This window comes from Caretta caretta, chromosome 4, assembly GCF_965140235.1.
Source record: "Caretta caretta isolate rCarCar2 chromosome 4, rCarCar1.hap1, whole genome shotgun sequence".
NCBI classification, from domain to species: domain Eukaryota; kingdom Metazoa; phylum Chordata; order Testudines; family Cheloniidae; genus Caretta; species Caretta caretta.
This window is the reverse complement of record NC_134209.1, coordinates 27,390,001-27,414,373: the sequence shown is the minus strand read 5'-3', so window position 1 is coordinate 27,414,373 and position 24,373 is coordinate 27,390,001. Positions and strand designations below refer to the sequence as shown.

General features: G+C 41.1%; 1 protein-coding gene across 3 annotated transcripts in view; it reads left to right on the top strand.

Annotated features, from left to right (window-relative positions):
* The first annotated feature begins 10 nt into the window (after positions 1-10).
* The window catches only part of HNRNPD (heterogeneous nuclear ribonucleoprotein D), a 27,226-nt gene continuing 2,863 nt past the window's right edge, over positions 11-24,373 (top strand). The window contains exons 1-7 of one of the 3 annotated variants that reach the window (XR_007356347.2): positions 11-392; positions 2,728-2,784; positions 16,081-16,249; positions 17,999-18,160; positions 19,194-19,325; positions 20,799-20,898; positions 20,991-21,137. Coding sequence is in view for 2 of the 3 variants with exons in the window: in XM_048847734.2 (XP_048703691.2) it covers positions 187-392; positions 2,728-2,784; positions 16,081-16,249; positions 17,999-18,160; positions 19,194-19,325; positions 20,799-20,898; positions 20,991-21,137 (973 nt within the window). In the remaining variant the exon portion in view is untranslated. The remainder of the gene's footprint in view (positions 393-2,727; positions 2,785-16,080; positions 16,250-17,998; positions 18,161-19,193; positions 19,326-20,798; positions 20,899-20,990; positions 21,138-24,373) is intronic. The other 2 variants (XM_048847734.2, XM_048847736.2) reach the window with 2 other exon arrangements.

The window sequence follows — 24,373 nt, the reverse complement described above, 5'->3', positions numbered from 1 at the left end:
TCCGCCCGCCATTTTACGTTGGGTTCGCGGCGGCGGCGGCGGCGCCATTAAAGCGGGAGAAGGAGGCACCGCAGCTAGGTCCGCCGGCCGGAGTACGAGCCCTCGCGGTCTTAGCCGGCAGGCGGAAGCGGGCATCCGCGCGCGCCTGTCTCGAGCTCGCTGCGGCTCCTAGGGCGCGGCAGTGTCATGTCGGAGCAGCAGTTCGGGGGGGACTCGGCAGCCGGAGGCGGCTCGGCGGAGCAGGCGGAGCAGCAGGAGGGGATGGCTGGGGCGGGCGGCGCAGAAGGGGGAGGCGGCGGCGGAGGAGGAGGTGGCGGCGGCGGCGGCGGCGGCGGCGGCGCCGAGTCGGAGGGAGCCAAGATAGACGCGAGCAAGAACGAGGAGGATGAAGGGTGAGTAACGGCCGCTCTGGGCGGGGAGGCGGATACCGGCCTGTCCCCCCTTTTTCCCCCGGCCGCGCGGTGGGGTTTCCCGCTGTTTACGTCTCAGTGGCCAGGGGCCCGCAGTGACAGCCCCAGCAGCAGCCGCCGCCACCAACCCCGTGCCTGGGGGCAGTTTACGTGGGAGCCCAGGATCCCTATGTGCCTGTGGCGGGGCTGCCTATCCCCGCCCCGGCTCGGCGGCAGTAAAGCGCCTCGGGCCGCGTCGGAAGATGCCGCGCGATTATCGCCGCCCCTGCTCGGCCGGTTCCCTCGCGGAGCGGGGCAGGGAGATCGCGGCTGAGTGTGTCTGCAAGTGGGAGACTAGGCTGGCTGGGACGCTGTGGGCCGCCCTAGGAAAGTTCAGCCCCTCCACCTCACTGGGGTGTCGCCCTTAGGCGAGTGCTCCCCATAATGTCACTTCCACTGGCTGCAGGATCGAGTCCCTAATCCTCAACCCAGTAGGCACAGCAGGCTTTATCCGTCCTGCAACAGCTAAAGGCACTTAGACACACTTCTGTCTGAGGATTTCTTACTCTGGCAGATCACGCCTAAGATTGCTATAACTGAAAAGCTATCAAGAATACTTTTGGTTTTCAGTTTACTTTGTGCATTGGCTGCATCAGTTACCGGCTAGTTCTGCTGTGAGCTGGGTTAGATAATGCAGTGCCGCTGTACCTGAGTCTTGTTGCAATTGTGGATGACACTGTAATGAGACTAACTAATCTCAGGTTGACAGTGTTTTTAAGTGACTGCTCAGGGTCCCACAGTCAGCTACTGACAGAATGGAATCCAGGAGTTCCTACTTAATGTGCTCTCTCAGCTAGTGTTGTGAACTGTTGGTATTCCTCTAATCCACCTTCCCCGCACCTTTGTGTTAGTTTGTACTCTGCCGGGTAAACTACATTGAGCCATCAACAGCTCCCAGTCTTTTTCTGAAAATCCCTTCCATGATCTCGCCCAGCTCAAAATGTCGTATTTTCACACTTATTTATTGCTGCTTTTAGCTTTAAAGGAGGTAATTATAGTATCTAGTGTGAAGTATACATTGAATCCCTATTTTAGGGTTTTATGCTCTGCTCATGATTGTAGTGCCTTCTATGAAAAGTTAATAGCAACAGCAAAGTCTTTAGTGGACTTCATGGATTCTGACTCTTCTCAGGATAAAAACTCTGCCTGGAGTATTTTTGTTTTGTTTTAGGCTTTTATTATCATGTTTTAGGAAACAGAAATGGCATCTTAACTCAGCCAATCTGATGTCTGTCATTCAGTCACATCTGCTTTTCATTGCTGCCTGAAATAAGCATTCACTGCTTTTTTCACTTGTAAGCCATACAGAGGCAACCCAGGAAAAGTTATATGGATTATATTTCTCCTTGTGTCTCGACAGGAGTATTTGCTAAATTCTAATTGCACCATCTTTATTGTTGGTGATGGTACATAAGCCAAAAAGAACTTTGTTTTTGTTTTGTTTTTTAAATTGATTTGACAGGGTTTGTAATATGGAACCTTACAATGCCATTAGCTACTTTTCAGAATAGAATTGCACTCCAAAATTTGTACTGTTCAGAACACTTAAGTTAAAAGAGTGTTCAAAGCTATAGTTAAATCTAGATTTAGGGTCTGTGTGGATTGAGTGTTTGAGATTTGCTTGGGGTTAGGTAACACTTATTAAGTAACTATAACTTTTCCTAATCAAGACAAATCTTTAAATCCATATTTAGGCTTGTAAATCAGTGGCCTATCTTTCAGAATGGGGAGCCTGTTGCTGCTCCTGTTGAAAAGCATCTACTCAGAACCTCTGGAAAATCAGGCCACTTCTGTTTAGGTACCTAACTGTAGGCATTGATGTTGGAAAAATTTAGTCAATGATTCTAGTTGGTGAACAAAAAATTAGCCTTTGGGAAGGTGATATAAACATCAAGAAACTAAACCATAACAGAAATGCAAGATTTTTAGTTGTATTACCATGTGCAATACTATGGCATGCGCATAATTTATTACTGAGATGTAGTCTTGAGCTGTGAACATCCATCTATAGTCTATTGATCTGCTACTGTGCTAATTGCTGTTTTAGCTTGTTTTTCCCTGTAATGTTTTTGGCCCCTTTGCTGGTATCATTTTAATGGCTGCTGTGGGCTCTTGCTCATCTTCAGGTTGTTTAGACACTTAAACATCTCTGCTTGATAGCTAGCTACAGTGATTACACTAAATCTTATAAAAAGTATAAATAAGTTAAAACTGTAATCCTAACAAATGCTGAAAATTGAATTTTGATCAGTTACTGTATTGGTTGGTTGTTCTCTAGCAATTCAAACTCCTCCCCATGGCTTTCTGAAGCGGCAGCGCCACAGCGGGAAGAATGGTAAAACTTTACATTTATTTCTAAATGCTCAAGGGCTCTGATAGCAATAAATTGAAAAGCATTTTGGGGGGCACCTGTCTGGCTTGTGCCACTAACTGGCAACTTTTAATCCCCAGGACAAATTCCCGGTGGTTATTGCTTAAGTATCTAATAGGATATATGACCTGCGAAACTATAACATTTTGTATGTGCAGGGTCTAATGTATAGGCTTAAAAAAATTGTGTTACTTAAATGGCTTGTATTCTATGATTATGTAACTACTATTTAGTCAAACAAGATGCATTGTATTAGTGTTCCTTTATATTAATGAAGAAATATCTAAATATTGACTGAGTGTTGTTAAATGAATATAATGTCCCTCTGATTTTCATCCTAATGCATTTACCTTTCTTTCATTTCCAAGTAAAATGAACTGAGGTTTACGGAAAGTAAATCTTTTGTTTTAAATAGTACAAAGTGTTGGATTATAAGAGCCATCCTCTTGGAAGAAGCAAAAATCTTACTGAATTTGCTGTAAACAAAGGTTGTCTTAGATTGCTTATGTGAAAAAATTCTTAGTAAAGTCAGCCCTTAATCTTCTGAAGACAACTGCTAATGCTTGGTGTGAGATGAGCAAATTTGCCAATTTATAACTAACATTTCATTTTAAAGCTTGCCTTGAATTAGTAATATTTAGCATAATATAAGGTACGCTAAGTATCTCATTAATGTTTACCTTTAACTAGTAATTGAAATTAAATGCATCCAAAGTACCTTTAAAGTAAACAGTTTGTTAAATATGTTCCAGAAATGTTAAATATCCTGATTTTTTAGATTAGGCACTGAGTACTCACCTGAGTATTACAATTGCCAGTATTCTTTCTGTTTCTGTACACCAGTGGTTCTCAAATTAGGGCCGCCGCTTGTTCAGGGAAAGTCCCTGGCAGGCTGGGCCGGTTTGTTTACCTTCCGCGTCCGCAGATTTGGCGGATCGCGGCTCCCACTGGCCCGTGGTTTGCTGCTCCAGGCCAATGGGGGCTGCAGGAAGGGCGGCCAGCACATTCCTAGGCCTGAGCCGCTTCTCGCAGCCCCCATTGGCCTGGAGTGGCGAACCGCGGCCAGTGGGAGCAGCAATCGGCTGAACCTGCGGACGCGGCAGGTAAACAAACCAGCCTGGCCTGTCGGGGGCTTTCCCTGAACAAGCGGCGGCCCTAGTTTGAGAACCACTGCTGTGCACAACAGAATAGACCCAGGATTCATTGAAGTGTAGTCTTAAATATGTTTGTGATCTCCAATACAGTGAGACTCTGCAGCAACATACTTTTCTCTTAAGTACCACCAAACCATAGTTCAGAGGGACTTCAGTTAACTCAGTTTTCTAATTTGAAATGGCTCCTTCCCCTCCTGGGGGTGACATACTAGTCGAATGGTAGAGTAGAAGACAGGCTCATTGAATGAGGATAACTTCCGTATGGTAGATCTGTCTCCCGCCCTCTGCAAACATGCTTAGAAGCCTCTTGATTTCCCTCCCTGCTTACACAATGGCTTGACTGAGAGCAGGGAGAAAAATCAATTTTTTTTCTTTAAAAACAAAAGCTTCAAACACTTTGTTTGACATTGGTAAATATTTACATACAGTATCTTCCTGTTTTCCTTTGACTTAGTTTTGAGTTTTATAACTTAAAAGTTCACAACTGTTGTTTCTGCCATGTCCTTGCTGTTTAATGCAGGGTCAGTTGAGGGTTGGGACTAGATTGTGGATGAGGTTTTGTGGAGGGTCGTGATTGTCAGCCTAGACTGTACGAGTAACTTTGCTGAATGGTGTCAGAACATACCAGGTAATGCTTGCACTGTAACATTGCATTAATTCCCTCCGCTAAAGAGCCTCAGGATGTTGTTGATCTTGTCTCCCAGAACTTGGATGCTAGACTTGAAAAAAATCCACGTATCATTGTCTAGTAGGAAATTTCCTGACAGGCCTATCAGAGGAGGACCCAAGTACCAACAGTTTCTGCAGAATTTAAGCTTTCCCCGAAGTCAGTTCTACACATGGAAGGCTTTATTGGTAAACTTATTCCAGTCCCCCACTTCCCCTGAGCAAAATTAGTTATAGGTCCAAAAGTGCAGTTTCGCCAGTGTAACCATGTGTATTAAGGGTTTTTGCCAGTATAACTGTGTGTCACTCTCAAATCCAATCTCTTACCACCATAGCTGTTCTGGGAAAAGTTTGTAGTGTAGATTTGGCATTAGTTTTAAGCTCTTACAGTTGTGACAGTAACCTTCCAAATGTCGTCTGGTTGTAAACTGATGAAGTATTGTTTTACCAAGTCTGTAGGCACAATTAAAAGGAGCTTGTAAACTTCAAATTTTGAAATTCACTACATTCCCAAAATTTCACTTCCTGATAGAACTTTCTTTAAGTAAAAATAAAACTTCAGAAGGGCTCTTCTGCTCCCCCATTTACACAGCTACTTTTTTTTCAGCAGGGAGCACATGGAGGAGAAATTGTCCATAAACTACTGTCAGATGCACCAAGTTGTTTAATGAAAACTCCCCGAAAATGTGTGTTCTCTAACTTTTTTATGTAAATTAGGCATTCCAAATAACTAATAGGTTTCAAGACTTCCTGAGACTATCTTTTTTCACCAAGATGACTGTTCCTTTAACAAGAATCGTCAGTTCTGCTGATACTCAAAACCCTATCTACAGCACTGAAACTCTCAAATAGCATGTCATCTTCACATTACTGCTTGGGCAAGATCAGGGCAACAGCAGAGGCAAGCATTGTGGATATATTCATGTGGCAGAATGATCCAAGGGGAAAAGCTGGGGCTGGCGAAATTAGAGTAGCAGAGACCGAACCCGCCACGTACAGGCACACCTCTTGTTGAGGTGGGAGTAGAGACCAAAAACTGATTTCCCTTCCAGCATCTTTAAATTTATAAGTCTCCACTAGTCAGAAGTGATTGATCTTTAAAAAACAAAAACCCACCTTTCAAGAAGAGGTCAGGAACAGTCCCTGGCAAAAATAGAGCGTACACATCAGATTTCAGTGGCTGCTATGTATGTTGAAATATTTTGATTAAGGCTTGCTTACACTTCGTGTGGTGCAATCCTGAAAACTTACTGTCTTCTTACCTATTTGCCTGTATATGTTAGAAAGCTTGGTTTGTAAACTTAGGGCCTCAGTGACTGCTTTTCTTACCCTGGAGTTTTGGAGTTTGAGTATGTTCTGAATTATTTGGCTACTGATTGACAAAGTCATAAACTCAGCCTTTAAAGGTAGGCCCGTCACCTTCTTAGCTTTGTCTCATCTTCCTCCCACTCCTTTTTTTCAGTTCCTTGCTCCATATTTTCTGCCTTTTTTTTTCGCTTCTGTACAGCTTTGAGTCTCTAATCCTTATATGTTTTCTGGGATGTTTCCAGGATCTCTTCTCTTTAAAGGTTTCATGACATTGTAACCCTTCTTCTGAGAGCTGGAGAGACATGGCTTCCTCTCTGCCCTGTCAATGCTGCTTCTGCGATCTGAAAATTTATGGGATGCATTTACATTCCACAGTGACTGGCTGCAGTGGTTCTCACCCATGTGAATTGGCTGGCTCAAAAAATCTTTGTTGTTATAGCTTTCTCATTTCAATTCATATTGAAAGTAAGCTCCTGAAGTCTTAATTCAGAGTGTAGTCTTGATTTGTAGTCAAGGTCTAGGAGAATGCCTCATGTTATCCACTGAACCACCACTGTGAGGATGCATTACTTGGGAATTAGTGACTATGTAGGAAGAGGTGATGGTCCAGATTTCTAAAGAGGATTGGTAACACCAAATCACAAGCTGATTACTAGGGTCCTACCAAATTCACGACCATGAAAAACGTGTCCCAGCCCGTGAAATCTGCTCTTTCCCTGTGAAATCTGCTCTTTTGTGTGCTTTTACCCTATACTGTACTATTCATGGGGGAGACCAGAGTTTCTCAGATTGGGGGTCCTGACCCAAAAGGGAGTTGCAAGGTTATTTTAGGCTGGTCGTTGTATTTCTACCCTTACTTCTGCACTGCCTTCAGAGCTGGGTGGCTGGAGAGCGGTGGCTGTTGGCCAGCTGCCCAGTTCTGAAGGCAGCGCCCTGCCAGCAGCATCACAGAAATAAGGGTGGCTATACCATACCATGCCACCTGCACTGCTGCCTTTAGAGCTGGGCGGCTTGATAGTGGCGGCTGCTGACTGAGGGCCCAGCTCTGTAGGCAGCAACGCAGAAGTAAGGGAAGCATGGTATGGTATTGCCATCCTTATTTCTGTGGTGCTGCTGGTGGTGGCACTGCCTTCAGAGCTGGGCTCCTGGCTAGGAGCCACTTCTCTCCACCACAATAATGTTGTGACCACCCCACAACTCCTTTTTGGCTCCAGACCCCTACAATTACAACACTGAAATTTCAGATTTAAATAGCTGAAATTGTGAAATTTATTATTTTTAATATCTTATGACTGTGACGTTGATCAAAATGGACTGTGCATTTGGTAGGGCCATACGGATTACATAGGAAATCCTCTGCACTGAGGAAACTGTTGATACTGTCATTCTTCCTAAAGGTATTTTGAAGTGATTTTTTTTAGGGAGATTGATTCTTCCTTGTTCATTGGTCAGACATTGTCAGTTTGGCTTTATTCAGCATATCCAGAGAATTTGTGTTGTGTACATTAGTGAGTTGGTTTGATACTGCATTTTTCTCTAGTAATTTGCTGAGGAAATACTCTTCTGAAGAGATTCCACTTTTCCAGAGGCCATATTGCTAACATTGTTCATTGTTGAGGCTACGTTTGTGTCACAGAGGTCATGGAAGTCAGGGAATCCGTGATTTCCAGAAACCTCCATGACATTCTCTGCTTCAGCCCCAGGGGTTATTGGACTCTGGAGCTGGCAGGCAGCGGGACCCTGGCAGGGTTCCAGCAACAGGGGGCCCCCTGCAGTGTTCCATTGACAGGTGACGGACTCCTGAGGGGGCCCTCCTCAGGGTTCCAGTGACAGGCAACAGCCTCAAGTGCGCACAAGGGGGGATGCCTCGGGCGAGTGGCTGTGGGTGTTCCATTTTCTCTTTGGGAAATATGGTCACCCTGCAGCTCCCAGCTGCCATGGGTGGAGGAGGGCACCCCTGCAGCTTCCAGCTGCCGTGGCTAGAGGGGGAACCCCACAGGTCCTAGCCACCAGGTTGGTGGGGGAAACCATGAAGCTGCCGCAGCAACAAAAGTTACAGACAGGTTACTGCTTCCGTGACATGTCCATGGCTTTTACTAAAAATAATTATAACAAAATCTTAGCCTTATTTATTGTACCTATAAAATATATTCCTGCGGCTTTCATTGGCAGTGACCTTTTCTGCCTTATTAGTCTTATGAAATTGTTCCATTCTTACATTACTGCATCACAGGCTACTATGTACGTTACTGGCACCTATATATACCCACCATACATCAGGGTGGTTAAATAAAGGAGTCCATTCCATAGCTAGCATAAGGTCTTTTAAACTCTGTGGTACTGTCTAATTCCACTCAACTTTAACTTCTGGGTTTATAACGGACTCATTTCTCCCCTGGAGATGCTAAACACCTTTAGCTCCCATTGACTTCAGTTGGTAGTGTGGGTACTCGGCATGTGCTCTTTTTTTTTTAAATCTGTTTATATTCTCTGAAACTTCAACGTGCAAGTTGCCACTTTTAAAACCCAGTGTTGTGTAACTGGGATAATTTTTACAAATACAAAATTTCCTGGACTTTGACTGGTGGGAATAATGTACAGTGGAGTTGCATCTTACGCGGGGGTTAGGTTCTAAAGTCAGCGCGTAAGGCGAAAATCGCTTACAGTCAAAATTACCCTTGAAAATCCATTAAATCGCCCATGAAGTACAGTATACTGTACATGGTTTTGTGTATACAACCCGGTACAGTAATATGTATAATATACTGTACATTACTGTATATATAATAGAGTACATATGGAAAATATAATTTTACAGTACTGTATTTTTAATTACAGGGGGTTGTCCGTGCTTGATGTCCATGTAGGAGATGGGGAGGTGACGGAGAGCGAGTTGTAGACGATGTGGTTGGCTCTGGTTCAGCTCGAGAAGTTGATTGCATAGGCTCATCTGCTGCTGGTTGTTTTTCCTTGTAAAACGTGGTGGGCAACTGTCGCTGTTGTCTCTTGAGCTGCTCAAACATTTCTTGTTACGGTCTCAAATCGTCCATAATACTACGTGTGATTTTGAGGCTTCGTTCCATAGAGGGATCATATTCAGAAATTAAATCGTTTAAGTGTTTCGCTGCTTGGAACACTTGAGCAAATTTATGAAGATTCCAACTTGCTGGCTCTTCCTGTTAGTTGTCGTCATCTTCGTCTTCTGTAGACGATTTTATCAGTTCCTGTAACTCTTGGTTAGTCAGTGTTTCTCTATGGCTCTCAATTAATTCTTCAGTTTCTTCCTCAAGGATGTTGACAAAGCCATCACCACCCATATGGCTGGCCACCTGAACAGTGTGTTTCACTTCTTTGTCAATGGTCGGGAAACCCTTAAAATCATTCACACATTCTATCCATAGGTTTCGCCAACATGCATTGACTGTTTCAGGCTTGATTGCATCCATTGCCTGTTTAATATAAGTGATACAATCGGCAATGTTGAAGGACTTCCAACACTCCATCACATTAAGACTGGGCTCAGCATCCATAGCGCTACGTATCCGTGGGAACGTAAGCCTCGTGTACGTGGCCTTGAAACAGCGAATCACGCCTTGGTCGAGAGGTTGGAGGATGCAAGTGGTATGGAGGGGCGCGGGGAGAAAGGGGACTTCAGTGTCATTATGCGCAAACCGGAGTGCTGCAGGGTGGCCAGGAGCATTGTCTATGATCAGCAACACTTTAAAGTCAAGTCCTTCCTCTTCGAGGTACCGCTTGACCTCCTGAATGAAACACTTGTGGAACCAATCCAGAAATAATGCTGCCGTCACCCAAGCCTTTTTATTTGATTGCCAGAACACAGGCAGGAGATTTTTGTTCTTGCCTTTTAGGGCACGGGGATTTGCAGCCCTGTAGAGGAAGCCCGGCTTTATTAAATGCACAGCCGCATTTCCATAAAACAACAGTCACACGGTCTTTAGCTGCTTTGAAGCCAGGGGCTTGTCTTTCTGATTTCGAAGTGTAAGTGCGGTTGGGCGTTTTTTTCCAGAAGAACCCAGTCTCGTCAGCATTAAAAACTTGGTCCGGAAGATAGCCCTTTTCTTCTATGATTTTTCTTTAATTGTTCGGGGTAGGCTTTTGCTGCCTCTTCGTTGGCAGGTGCAGCTTCATCTGTAGTCTGCATGTTTTTGAGGTTGAAGCGGTTCCTAAAACTGTTAAGCCAACCTTGGCTGGCTTTGAATTCCTTCTCATCAGAAGGTTGTCCCTCTTCGGCGAGAGGTTTGAACAGCGCGTAGAGGCTAAGAGCCTTTTCTCACAACGTTTTGCCATCGATAGGCACACGTTTACGGTTCATGTCTTCCAGCCATAAGTTGAATGCCTTTTCAGTCTTTACTAAAATCTTATCACGCACCTGGCTCGTTATTGGAGCACTTGATGCCACGGCTGGATGAATTTCTCTATCTTGAATCTTGATGGCACGGATGCTAGATTCGTTGCGGCCATATTTACGCACCATGTTGGAGACGGACATACCGTCTCTCAATAAGTCCAACACAGCCAGTTTTTCCTCCAGCGTTAGAACAGATCACTGTTTCTTCAGTTGAGCACCAGATGAAGTAGTTGGCTTGTGTTTAGGGGCCATGTTGTACGAAAAATATGTACAGTATCTTTAAACATTGGAATCACACTCAGCGCGGCAAGATGCTCATGCTATGAGAGGCATGCGGGAACTGAGACCAACTGAGGGAACAACAGATTCATGTCGCCCATCTCACACTCACTCCGGGACATACGCTCTTTGAGTGGAATGGTGGGTGGAATCGCCCACAGTATTTACAGGTATCTTGTTGTTTTTTCTTTAGGCCGAGCGCGTATAGTTGAATTCACATAAGTTAAATGCGTGTATGATGCAACTCACCTGTACTGTCTTCTTTTTAGATAAATCCTGTGAACTGTTCCAGTTGTATTCCTATCAGATGCCACCTGTGAACCACCACAGTTAAAATCAGTTCAGGTGCTCAAGTTGGTTGTGGTACTCCTCATCTCCCAGTTTGGCTGATAGAGCTAGCCTGGCTTTCGAGGCACACTGTAAAGTCTCTCTGTTTCCTCATACTTTTGAAGAGAAGGAACTTGATGGGGCACTTGGGTCTGGGCATGAGTATTATGACACAACGCGGACTTCTGGCACGACCACTAAATTCCTATTTTAAAAAGAAAATTAATAATATTTACAAATAAAAACAAAACAACCCAAAACTTATAGCCCCCCCAAAGTCCACTAGGGGATTTATTGTTGCTGTTGATTTTAAGTGGAAGATTCTTAGATACTACAGTGATACGCAGCAGTATAAAATCCTACAATAGATGGCTATTAGCACTTGAGTTGGAAGTTGGTTGATTTTGCTGGGTAGATTGACATGAGCTCTTGCAGACCCAAGTAACATTAGTGACTAGGCTGGGTTGTATCATCAGCATCAAGCTCATGTCATTAGTGGACTTGCTTTCCATGTTTAACCTATTTTAAATGGAGCATTTCATACAGTATTTCTATATCAATAATTCAATAACTTTTCATTACAAAAGTAACATGTAATGTATAGCATAATTATCCATTCAAACACTTCGAAAATCATTTTAATAACCAACGTAAACTGTTCTGAGTCCTTAAGACGGATTGCAAGTGAAATTCAATTTTAAATGAGGTGTACGCAGTTAAAATCTTTTAAATTCAAACATCTAACTTTAAATTAATTTTAAAATTAAAATAGCAAGAAGGGGGAAAATGTGTAATGTTCATCTAATATCCCATGTAGCCAAAGGGAATCCTCACATGGTAAAAATAAGGTAGATCTGGGTATTTTCACTCTGCTCATCAAACATAATATTTAAACACAATGAGATAAATACAAAAGCCCAGATTCTAGGGAATCCAAAAGTAAAACACTTCTTTGAACGTGGGAAATTAAAAACCCATGTTGCTACTGTTTCATAAAAGAGTAAATACCATGTTAACTTCAGTCTTCAATAGACATACAATGCATTTTGTCAAATAGACAATCCTCTCTTACAACTTTTTAATGTTTAAACTAGAGCTGTCAATTAATCGTAATTAACTAAAGCTATTAATTCAAAAAAATCGTGATTAAAAAAATTGCGATTAATTGCACTTATAACAATAGAATACCAATTGAAATTTATTAAATATTTTTGGATGTTTTTCTATATTTTCAATATTGACTTTAGTGGAACACAGAATACAAAGTGCACAGTGCTCACTTTATATTACTATTTTGATTACAAATATATGTACTGTAAAAATGAAAAAACAAATAGTATTTTTCATTTCACCTCATGCAAGTACTGAAGTGCAATCTCTTTATCATGAAAGTGTAACTTACAAATGCAGATTTTTTTTTTGGTTACATAACTGCACTCAAAAATAAAACAGTATAAAACTTTAGAGCCTACAAGACCACTGAGTCCTATTCCTTATTCTGCCAATTGCTAAGACAAACAAGTTTGTTTACATTGATGGGAGATACTGCTGCCTGCTTCTTATTTACAGTGTCACCTGAAAGTGAGAACAGGTGTTTGTGGGGCACTTTTGTAGCTGGCGTTGCAAGGTATTTACATGCCAGATATGCTAAATATTTGTATGCACCTTCATGCTTCAGCCACCATTCCAGAGGACATGCTTTCATGCTGATGATGCTCATTAAAAATAATGCGTCAGTTAAATTTGTGACTGTACTCATTGGGAGGAGAACTGTATGTCTCCGGCTCTGTTTTACCCGCATTCTGCGTATATTTCATGTTATAGCAGTCTCGGATGATGACCCAGCACATGTTTGTTTTAAGAACACTTTCACAGCAGATTTGACAAAATGCAAAGAAGGTACTGATGTGAGATTTCTAAAAATAGCTACAGCACTCAACCCAAGGTTTAAGAATGGGAAGTGTTGTCCAAAATCTGAGAGGGACGATGTGTGGAAAATGCTTTTAGAAGTCTTAAAAGAGCAACACTCTGATGCGCAAACTACAGAACCCAAACCACCAAAAAAGAAAATCAACCTTCTGCTGGTGGCATCTGACTCAGATGATGAAAATGAACATGCGTCGGTCCGCACTGCTTTGGATCATTATCAAGGAGAATCCATCATCAGCATGGAAGCATGTCCTCTGGAATGGTGGTTGAAGCATGAAGGGACATGTGAATCTTTAGCGCATCTGGCAAATAAATGTCTTGCAACGCCAGCTACAACAGTACCATACGAATGCCTGTTCTCACTTTCAGGTGACATAGCAAACAAGAAGCAGGCAGCATTATCTCCAGCAAATTGTAGCCAGCCTTGTTTGTCTGAGTGATTGGCTGACCAAGAAGTAGGACTGAGGGGACTTTTAGGCTCTAAAGTTTTACATTGTTTTATTTTTGAATGCAGGTTTTTTGTACATAATTCTACATTTATAAGTTCAACTTTCATGATAGAGAGATTACACTAGAGTACTTGAATGAGGTGAATTGAAAAATACAATGTTTTTTACAGTGCAAATATTTGTAATAAATAGTGAGCACTGTACACTTTGTATTCTGTGTTGTAATTGAAATTAATATTTTTGAAAATTTAGTAAACATCCAAAAATATTTAAAATAAATGGTATTCTATTGTTTAACTGCTTCACAGCCCTAGTTTAAAGATATTACAGTATTTTAGAGTACTTCAACATCTGTAAGAGCCAAAAAGGCTGGCCATGCTAATGGCCTATCTTAATCTAAACAGTATTGCTATGCTTATTTTATGGAAGTAGACAAAAAATGTTTTTGTACTGTAAGTTTCCCTGTTTAGCCTTTTCAAGGGCATAATGATATGAGGGAAGGTTTTGGTAAGTTTGCATTGCTAAAATTTGCTCATTTATTGAGCCCTTCTGTAAGCATGTCATCTTTTTCTTTTCTTGCTTCACTCAGAAAAAAGTTCCCCAAATTGTTTGTTGGGAAATCTTATTCCCCAGCATGCCATGGATATAACACTAAGCCTTTTCTTTTGTTATAAAAACCTTGAAAACTTGAAGAAATTCTCCCATAAATGTATCCTCCTAAATCAGTGATACTCAGACTGAGGCTCACGAGCTGCAAGTGGCTCTTTAATGCGTCTCCTGAGGCTCTTTGCAGCATGTAATATTAAAACACTGTGTGATTTCATTATTAACCAATGCTTTTACTATGTTATTAACCAGTTGTAGTTGATAAAATTATATTTGGTCAGTCATTTTGCAGTGAGAATTATATATATATATATATATGTATATGTGTATATATATAAAAAAAAAAATGAAACAGAGTTTTCACACTATTGGGGCTGTTTTAGGTAATGTTGGTTGCTAATTGACTCCTGAACCACCGAAGTCTGAATATCGGTGTTTTAAAGCATCTCCGGAGCATAGAGCACTTCTGAGTGTCTGGCACCACTAATGTGGTGGTGCAACACTCAGTTGCCCAACTAACCCCTCCATATTTGTCTTGAAAGCACTAATCCTGGGAAGGGCTTCTAGTACTCTGTGGTAGAGAGCAAAGGCAATTGGAATAATATATGAAGGGATGGAGAGGAGTGGGTCTGCTGGATGAATTCATAATGTATGTATGTATGTATTTATTTTTGGGGCGGGGGGGGGAGTTAAGTTGTAGTCACTGGTATTAAACATGTAACATCTGAAGGCTGGAGCCTATCTCTCTGTCCACTGCAGTTGCATAAGGATTAGATAAATCTGTCAAAAGACTATGCATTCCTAAGGCCATGACTAACGTAGCAAGACCTGGAAGTGAGTGGCCTTGATGGTCCAATCTGTATGTGCAGCTTCGATTTAAAGAGGTCGTCCGGCATATAGTGATGTGACAGAACTCATGCTATGTGCTGGTATATATTTTGGAAAGTAACTTTCTGCACATGTTTAACATAGAGGAGTTCAGATTTCTATTGTGTGCTGAGGAACATTCTAGTGATTTCTAGAATGAATACAAATAAGTTTTAGTTGGGGCAATAAAGAGAACTAGGTCTTATCGGAAATGTTTTTGCAGATCTGGCTGGAACTTGTTTTCTCTTGTGATTTTTGGAGCCATTATAAAGCAAAATTACTTTAAAATGATTCTTCACTGGAATGGGTACAAATAACGTTTGTCTAATAGTTTTAGGAAAGATTCCATTCGCAATTTCACTTGATTAATTTAAGTTGACAAAAATCATAAAATGTCCCATTCTGAGGAGCTAAGATGTTTGGCCTTTTCACCCCTTATTTCCCAACTCTTTGCATTGGGAGAGTGACTTGATTCCAAACTATCTCGTGTACCACCATATTTACAATTAAAATGAAAATCAAACTTAGATGAGCCTACCCACATTAAGTCGCATGGCCAGTTTGATTGGGAAAACAATGGATTTACAACTTGTTTGGGCACTCATTTTTGAAATAACACATGGCCTCATCAGTATATAATTTTATAAATTTAGTATTGGTCTTGGTCGGAGAACATAACTTTAGAGTCATGCTCCAGTACTGCGTACTCCCCTTCTATGTGAGTAGAGTAATTTGTCCCCAACTTGGTAGAGTTTTTGTCTAGGAACTTATGTAGTGGCAAACCAGACATATTTGTGCCTGTCCAGCCCAGACTGGCATATACGGCTCAATGGGTAATCTGCACTTATTTTGTGATTTATTTTGAAAAATAACTATGGAATAATGACAACTTAATCAACATTTGATCCTCTGTGGGGCTGAGTGAGTGCAACTGAGAACAGAATGTGGTTGGAAGGATCTTCGGTGGTGGTGTGAAGTAGGAAGAATCCTCCTTGTCTTCTCAGCCCCCACATTGAGTTTGTAGGGCTGGCAGCTTAATAAGTCTTATTTGTAAACTAAATAAATGATGGACACAAATATGGAACTCAAAATGTCACTTTTACATAGATTTTTCAGTTGTGGCAAATTTGACCAGGACCACTTTATGAAATGTAGAGGGATGATCAGATGTATAAGGGGGTATTGCTGATAGTATCCTACCAAAGTTCCCTAATTGGAAAAATGAGCTCTTATGATAAAATAAAATATATCCTGTATATCAAATTTTAGAACAAGATTATTAATTTGTTAATATCTGTCTTTACAGGAAAATGTTCATTGGAGGCCTTAGCTGGGACACTACAAAGAAAGATCTGAAGGACTACTTCTCCAAATTTGGTGAAGTCGTAGACTGCACTCTGAAGTTAGATCCTATCACAGGGAGATCAAGGGGTTTTGGCTTTGTACTTTTTAAAGAGTCTGAGAGTGTAGATAAGGTAGTGTTATTCTCTAATCTAATTAATTCATTTACCCTTTAAATGAACAGTACAGAAACTCAGTAATAAGGCTCTTGCGTGCATCTTGTTTACATAATCTATTAAAAAGATACAGCTTTGAGAAGCAATATTTTTCCAGAGGCTGCTTTTTAAAATGCTTTTACTTCAGCCATCTATCTGAGCTGTGCAACTCCTTGGCAGTGAACAGCATTTCTTGAAGCATGGTCTCATGTCCTTCACTTCAAGGAAATCTCTCTCAGCATGTCAGGCCTTAGTCCTTGTCTACACTACAGTGGTAGGTTGATGTCATCTGCTTTACATCGACCTAGCTATGGAAGTGTCTTCACTTACATTTGGTGCCTACCGCCGTAAGTGCATCTCTGTGCTAACTTAGTAACAACACCTCTCCGACCAGTGTAGAGTCAGTCGATGTAATTAAGTTGATGCAGTGTCCGTGTAGACACTGCATTGCTTACTTCAACAGTTACCGGCTTTCAGGAGCTGTCTCACAATGCCCCACACTGACAATAGAATTGTTACAAGCGCTCCTGGTGAGGAGATACACTGCTGACACAAGGAGCAGAGTGTGCGCGCGCACAAGCGATTTAATAACTGCGGTGGTTGTATGCCAACGTAAGTTAGGTTAACATAATTTCGTAGTGCAGACAAGACTTCAGACACTACAGTATTAAATGCTGTCGAAACAAACCTTCGCTATCCGTAACGCCCTTCGTTTCTGATTTTTTACCAAAAAATTCCTGGGTTTTACAAAAGCTATTTGGTTTATACCAATTTTTCACTTGAATATTAGACCATTCAAGGACCTGAAAATATGACTGTTAGGAAAATCCAATACATTGTTAGATGTTTGTTGTTAATAAATTAAAAAGACAAGGTGAGTGAGTTAACATCTTTTATTTGGCCAACTTCTGTTGGTGTAAGACAACCTTTTGAGCTTCTCTGTGTATTAGCACTTCGCTCTAATATCCTGGGACTAACATGGCTACAACAACACTGCAAATGATAATAAATTAGTCTTAAGTCTAAATGCGAGGCTCTGTTAAAGCAATGTAATTTAATATAGTGGCAAATACACGCACATGCGTATGTACTGTTAATGCACAGTTCCTGAAATAAACCACAGTATTCTACTGTGTTTGCACTCTTTCAATATTCTTATTTTTCTCTATTTGTTGCCTGGCTGGTCCCATAATGTTTTCTCTCGTATTTACCCAGAAAATGGAAGTAAACTTTTTGCACCAATTTTCACCCATTTTTAAATTTTTATAATAAAACTGATCAAGTTCTGGGAAATTGTAAACAATATAAAAAACAAAGGGCTTTGGATATCCAGTAATGTGGAACCATTTGCTCAGCAACAATATTGGAGCTTATGTGATCTAAACAGATGGTAGTTCACAAACTGTAAAGGGAGAAGAAAGTGGTTTGATCTTTTTCAAACTTTCTTTTAGAGTACCTTCTTTGAATACTGTGTCCTTAACTTCCTTTTATGGCACTTGGCTCCGAAGCGATAAGTGGTTAGATGAAGAGTTTGGGGAGGAAACGTATAGTCAGTGTATATTGGCCCATATTGCAGAACTATTACTTGGTTATGCACTTGTAAAAGTGCTCAGTTTATGCCCATCTTTAGTTGATCCTGTATTTTTGGCATTACATTTTACCGAAAACTGCAGTAAAGTATTTAGTTAGTTTGAAAAGTCAAAATGTTGTTAACTTCAAATTTTATAGGTCATGGACCAAAAAGAACATAAACTGAATGGAAAAGTGATTGATCCAAAAAGAGCTAAAGCCATGAAAACAAAAGAACCTGTTAAAAAGATTTTTGTTGGTGGACTATCTCCAGATACACCTGAAGAGAAAATAAGGGAGTATTTTGGAGGTTTTGGTGAGGTATGTGACAAAAGCTGTTTAATCCACTTCTATTTTGAGTACCTTCTGACATGGAAACATTCTAATTTTGACAGTGATGCTGCTTTAACGCATGTTTTTAAAATGTTGAGGCTTAACATTATATGCCTGGCCAGTGTATTCTCTAGACCTAACTAGAGTGTTTGAAGTTTTTTAGACTAAGTGGGAATCTAATCTTGGTTTCTAAAGCAGTTCAGATTTGCCTTGAAAACTCTCTTCACGCAGTGGGCTGAGACTTTTTTTTGAAAGGGGAGTAAAATACTTCTGCTTTATTTTCTAACATTATCTTAATGGTAAATGTGGGCAAAAGTATCTTTTGTGCTTTGCTGGTGAACCTCCATAAATTCTATAAAGCTGACTTAAATGGCTGCCTATTCCCCACTGACCTGGCGAATCCTTCTAACATGAACCTTTCAGCCCACGTCAACACAACAGTCAAGAAACCTGGTCACCAACTGGTTGTGCTCTACCCTGATTACAAATGAAGTTCCACTTTGTAATGTACTGTGGACCTTAACTGGTCTATGTTAAATTGGAACCTACTTTGTAACTTGGGTAAGGAGATATGTTGGACATTCCTTACTTACATTGGTATATTTGCAGTCAAGTTCTTAAACTCCGGATCTAAAATTGTTCTTGTAACATGGTTTTAGTGCCAGGATGGATAATACAGGTGCCATGACACTGGAACTACATCTCCTGGAAATTAGAAATACTTGACTGAAAAATACTGTGAAGCAAATCATGCTGATGTAATTATTGAAGACTTATTTAACATGTAACTTAAATTTGAATGTGAACATGAAATATATAGGTATCAGTTTCCATCTATGGTGAGCGCAAAATGCCTCTGCATGGAACTTGTTACCTGCATGTATTTGTTAAATAATTTCAGTTAACTAATATGAGCTATGCAGATGTAACTTTGTGTGATTTATCTGATTTTAAACATAGTAAAGTATGGAGGGTTGTTTAGTAAGAATGTCATTGAAATATGTAAACTTGTTTTCACCAGGTGGAATCTATAGAACTCCCTATGGACAACAAAACCAACAAAAGGCGTGGATTCTGCTTTATTACTTTCAAGGATGAGGAACCAGTGAAGAAAATAATGGAAAAAAAATACCACAACGTCGGTCTTAGTAAAGTATGTTAAAGTCTTACTAGAGGAATTTTAAATTGCTTGTAGTAACAGAGCAAATAACTTTGTGTGTGTGGAATATATTAAGAGCTGCTTCCATTTTATTTGTGGTAGTATCCTAGAAATGTATGGTGTAGCTACAACAAAGTATTTTAGCTCATCAATGTTTGTATTATATAAGCACCAAGTGTGCGCCTCGTTTTTTGATGCATATTGGGGATCCTTGTTCATGTCTTCCTCTAGAACAGAGACTCTGGGCCTTATGCCACTCTTGCTACCAAAAAGTGTGTGGCCTAAGGGCAGGTCTTCACTAGCCGCTGGATTGGCGGGTAGCGATCGATATATCGGGGATCGATTTATCGCATCTCATCTAGATGCGATAAATCGATCCCCCAACGTGCTGCCCGTTGACTCCGGAACTCCAGCTCACGAGAGGCTGAAGCAGAGTCGACGGGGGAGCGGCAGCGGTCAACTCGCCGCCGTCCTCACAGCAACATAAGTCGACCTAAGATATGCCGACTTCAGCTATGCTATTTGCGTAGCTGAAGTTGCGTTATCTAAGGTCGACCCCCGCCCCTAGTGTAGACCAGGGCTTAGGCAATTTATCATCCTTTTCATTCAGGGGTCTGGCAACAGCACACTCACTCACTCCTACTGGCAGGCTCAATGCACCAACCTTCCCACCCCCCGGGTGAGACTTACCCCTCATCTTCTTCTGGGCCCACTACAGCCTCCTTTAAGAACCTTGGAATCTCTCCCCTCCACAGCCTTCTCTGCCCTCTTCTACCGCATATGCTTTATCTATAGTTTTGAAATGGATTGTTTCTTTGAATCAGTATCATACTTGCATCCTGGTTTAACTGTTCAACCACTTGGAAATGCTTTCTTGTTAGTAAAATACTTAAGTGGAGTATAAACCAGTGAAAATTGTCTTAAACTGGTACTAAACCAAAATGGAAACATGCTTACTATCAGATCCTGGACTGTGTAGTTCAGAAATCGCATCACTTGTGTAAGTATGGCCAATAGCAAAAATAATGTAAAAATTAAAGCTTAAGTTTTACGTGACTGTTTACATACTGACAGCTGAGTTGAGCTTTCAAAATGTAACTGAGTAAAACTAGTGATGCTTTCATAATTCAATCTGGTCCAAACTTTCTAAGGCTATAAAATTTGTAAACCAGATGAAAAACTGAAGTATGGAAATAAAATTTAATCTAAACAATTCCTTTAAGAATTAGTGTCTATACCAGATGGGATGGAAACAGTTTGTCACTGAATTTTCACAGGCTGTGAAATAGAGTAGGTAACTGTTTTTAGATTGAAGTTGTTTGTTGTTTTTCATAAGACTCCAGTGACTATTTTTTATTCTACGTTCTTCTCTTAACTAAAGTAATAACTTACAATCAGTTGGCTATAAATTACTTTAAAGACTGCTTTTTTTCCAATTAGGTTTGATTTTAACTTTTGGTCTTCTAGTGTGAAATAAAAGTAGCCATGTCAAAGGAACAGTATCAGCAGCAACAGCAATGGGGCAGTAGAGGAGGATTTGTTGGAAGAGCCCGTGGAAGAGGTGGTGGTAAGTTTGTGCTTAACTTTTTACTAATTTTAGAAAGGTGGCTATATTCTTTCAGTCTTCTAATGTTTTGGCAATTTACTACTGTGCTTCAGGCCCCAGCCAAAACTGGAACCAGGGATATAGCAACTACTGGAATCAGGGATATGGCAACTATGGCTACAACAGCCCAGGATATGGTGGCTACGGAGGATATGACTACACTGGTTACAACAACTACTATGGATATGGTGACTATAGCAGTAAGTACTGAGCTTTCTATATGAAGTGTTATTTGACTTCTGTTTTAAACTTGTACAGTGAGAAGGGATGTCAAATGACTTAAAGTACCCTATAAGGGTATTTTAAATCATGTTTAGTGTTTAATCTCTTTGAAGCCAGAATCAAAAATGTATTCATACCTGTGCTCACTCCCCTGATCTCATAGAAATCTGTTTTTTTGGCTTGATCTTGAGTTATTGACATTTAGTACTCATGGCAGCAGTTAACCATATGCATTGCTGGTGTGCACATGGGATCTGCAAGTTTTTTTCAGTGATTATCCCTTCTTTTTGACAGCTTCTGTACATTCCCTCTTCTGGTATATGCCACCTCTGGTGTTGAGCTGTGAAACTGCCTTGAAAAGCTGTGCCCACTGGAAGATTCACAAGAGAACTCGCCCTATTTTATTGGGAGTGCAACCTCCCAATTGCCTCAAATTATCTGTCATTACAGAAAGCAAATGGAACTGGCTTTTGTGTTCTCACACTAAATCTTCACTTAGCCTACCCTCAATCTTTCTTCACTAGCTTTAAGTGTGGTATAGGTTAGTTCAATGTAGATGACCCTTTCCTTACCCTTTATTGCCACTGTGTTAGGCCCTAATTCCCGCAGGGGCTTTAAGATTTGTACCACTTTTGGTGCCTCCTGTGCATGGGTGAAACTCATTTGGTAAAGCCAGAGTATGGTCTGTTAAGTATTTAGTCTAATATCTTGATGGGCCCGTGAAAGATACCAAGACCAGCCTCTGTGCTGAGACCCTCTGACATTGAAGCCAAGATGCACTGTGCCACTCCAGCCTTAATGCCACCTTCAACCGTAGATTCAAGGTTGTAATCTCCTCTGTGCTCTACTGGGAGCAAATCCCTCATTTGGCATTGAATACATTCAAAGTGGCACTGAAGACAAGATCAGTGCCTCCTACCAAGACTTCAGTAGCATTGTCACTGACTCAGGAGGTGCCAACCTCCGTACCTGTTCCATGCTTGGCACCATTGCCAAGATAGTTTCTCTCTTTTTTTGTACTGACCCATGAGTTGCTTGAAGATTGTTGAGCACCAGTGTCAGCTCTTCTGCACACTCCTCTGGAGCTGGATGCTCCAGCATCAATTAACTTGGACTCCTTGCAGTTTAAGTCCCCACAATTGCTTCCATCTTTGTTGGAGTGGGGTCCGCTTGTTGACAGTACTAGCCACCCTAATGCTTGCTTTCCCCCAAAAGAACAACTGGATATAAACTGGCCATCAACAAGTTTAGGCTTGTAATTAGACAAAGGTTTCCAATCATCAGAAGAATTCATCATCAGAAGTTCAGAGTTTTTAACCTGCTTTTTGACTCCATTGTCCTTATTCTGCTGTATTCATTTCTTCCATTTCTTAGAATCATGAAATTTGTCATTTCATCGTCACTTTCACCCAGATTGCCTTCCACCTTCAGATTTGCAACCAATTCCTCCTTGTGGGTCACAATCAAGTTTAAAATGGCTGTTTCACTGGTTACTGCCTCTACTTTCTGAAACAAAAAAGTTTTCCCCAATAGGTTGCAAAAACTTACTGGAATTTTTGTGTTTTGCTGTATTATTTTTTCAGTAAACGTCTGAGTAGTTAGTCCCCCATTACTAGCAGGTGTGTTTTGCATATTTCTGTTCTTGAAATGCCTAATCCACCTCCCCTTCTTAATTAGATGATCTTTAGTTGATCCCTATTTCCTTTCCCCACCCCTTTTGTTTTTCCACAGAGACTTTCAACAGGTCTGCCTCTAACTTCTTGCACCTCAGAACAAGTGTATATGTTCTGATGTATAATGCAATACTGCCTCCCTTTTCCCCTGCTTGTTCTTCTTGAACAAGCTATACCCCTCAATAGCAGTATTCCAGTCATGAGATTTATCCCCCAAGCCTCCGATGCCAGTTGAATAATTTAGCTTATGTACTAATACTACTTATTGATTCTTTGTATTTATGTATAGATAGCTAATACGATGAGAAGATTCTCCCACTGATTTCCCTCTTGTTGTTCCTATGACCCTATTGTAATTTTCCGTATCCTGTGGGCTTTTGTCATCTGCCTCTTTTGTATTGAGGACAAACCCTACAATCTCCAGGTTCCTCAAGGACATGGTAAATGTCACCCTTTCTTCCCTTCCCCCATTAGGGAGTCTCTGCCCTCATGGAACTTAAACCTTTTCCTAATGAAGCTATTGGGCCTTCCTTTTGCTTAAGCATCTATCGATCTAAACTACTTTCTTGATAGGAAATATGTCTGCTTAGTGTTTTGGTGGCTGCTCCACCTTGTACTGTGTTCAGCTAGGCCCCATCCCAGCTTCAAGCCTTGGGTCTCTGATTTCCATCTCTCTCAATACATCTCTCTCTTTCTGGTCTTGTTGTGACGTTTCCATCTTGGGGGGACGGAGGGAGCATGCCCTAGATGCAGAGAGGGTGCTCTCTTTTTACCTGGAAAACGCTAAGCTCTTAACCTATTGAGTGATTTTTTAAAAATTTGTAGCATATGGGGGGAGTTGCCACGGAGAAGCCATCACCAGCCAGACTTTCACACTAGATTAGGAGCTGTAGAAAACATTGCTGCATCTTAGCTAAGAAGTTTGTTTCCTGATTTAAAAACTCATGCCATGATAGCCACTGTAATATCAGCACTAGGCCTTTAATATGCTCCCCAAGTGGAGTTTGGTGCATGCTTCCACTAGGTTCTGCTCCTTAGAGTTAGCATTATGCTGTGATGCCTACTTTGGGATGGCAGTGCTCCAGAACATTTAATTTAGAACTCCTTGACTATTGTTCACCTGGTACAGCACTTCTTTCTAATCCCACAAGTGGGAATGTGTAGAGGTCCTACAGGAAGAGAGAGAGGATACTTACTAGTAACTCTTCTTTGAGAATTATCTCTGTGCATTCACACTGCCTGCCTTTCTCTCTGCCTCAGTGTTCTGTGTAACTTCAGAACTGTGTCCTTTAAGAAAAGAAACTGAGGTGGTGAGGCAGTGCACCCCTCTAGAGTTAGGGTGACAACGATCGCTGACATCTCTTGTGTTGTTCCCTCAATAGACACTGCTTTTCAAGGCAGTTCCACAGTTCTGTGTTGTCATAGGTGCCATATCCCACAAGTGTGACTGCATAGTGGTGATTCTTGAAGAATAGCAGTTACTGGTAAATAACTTCTCTGTCCTATCAGAGATCTTAAAGAATGATTTTGGGTTGGTGTTT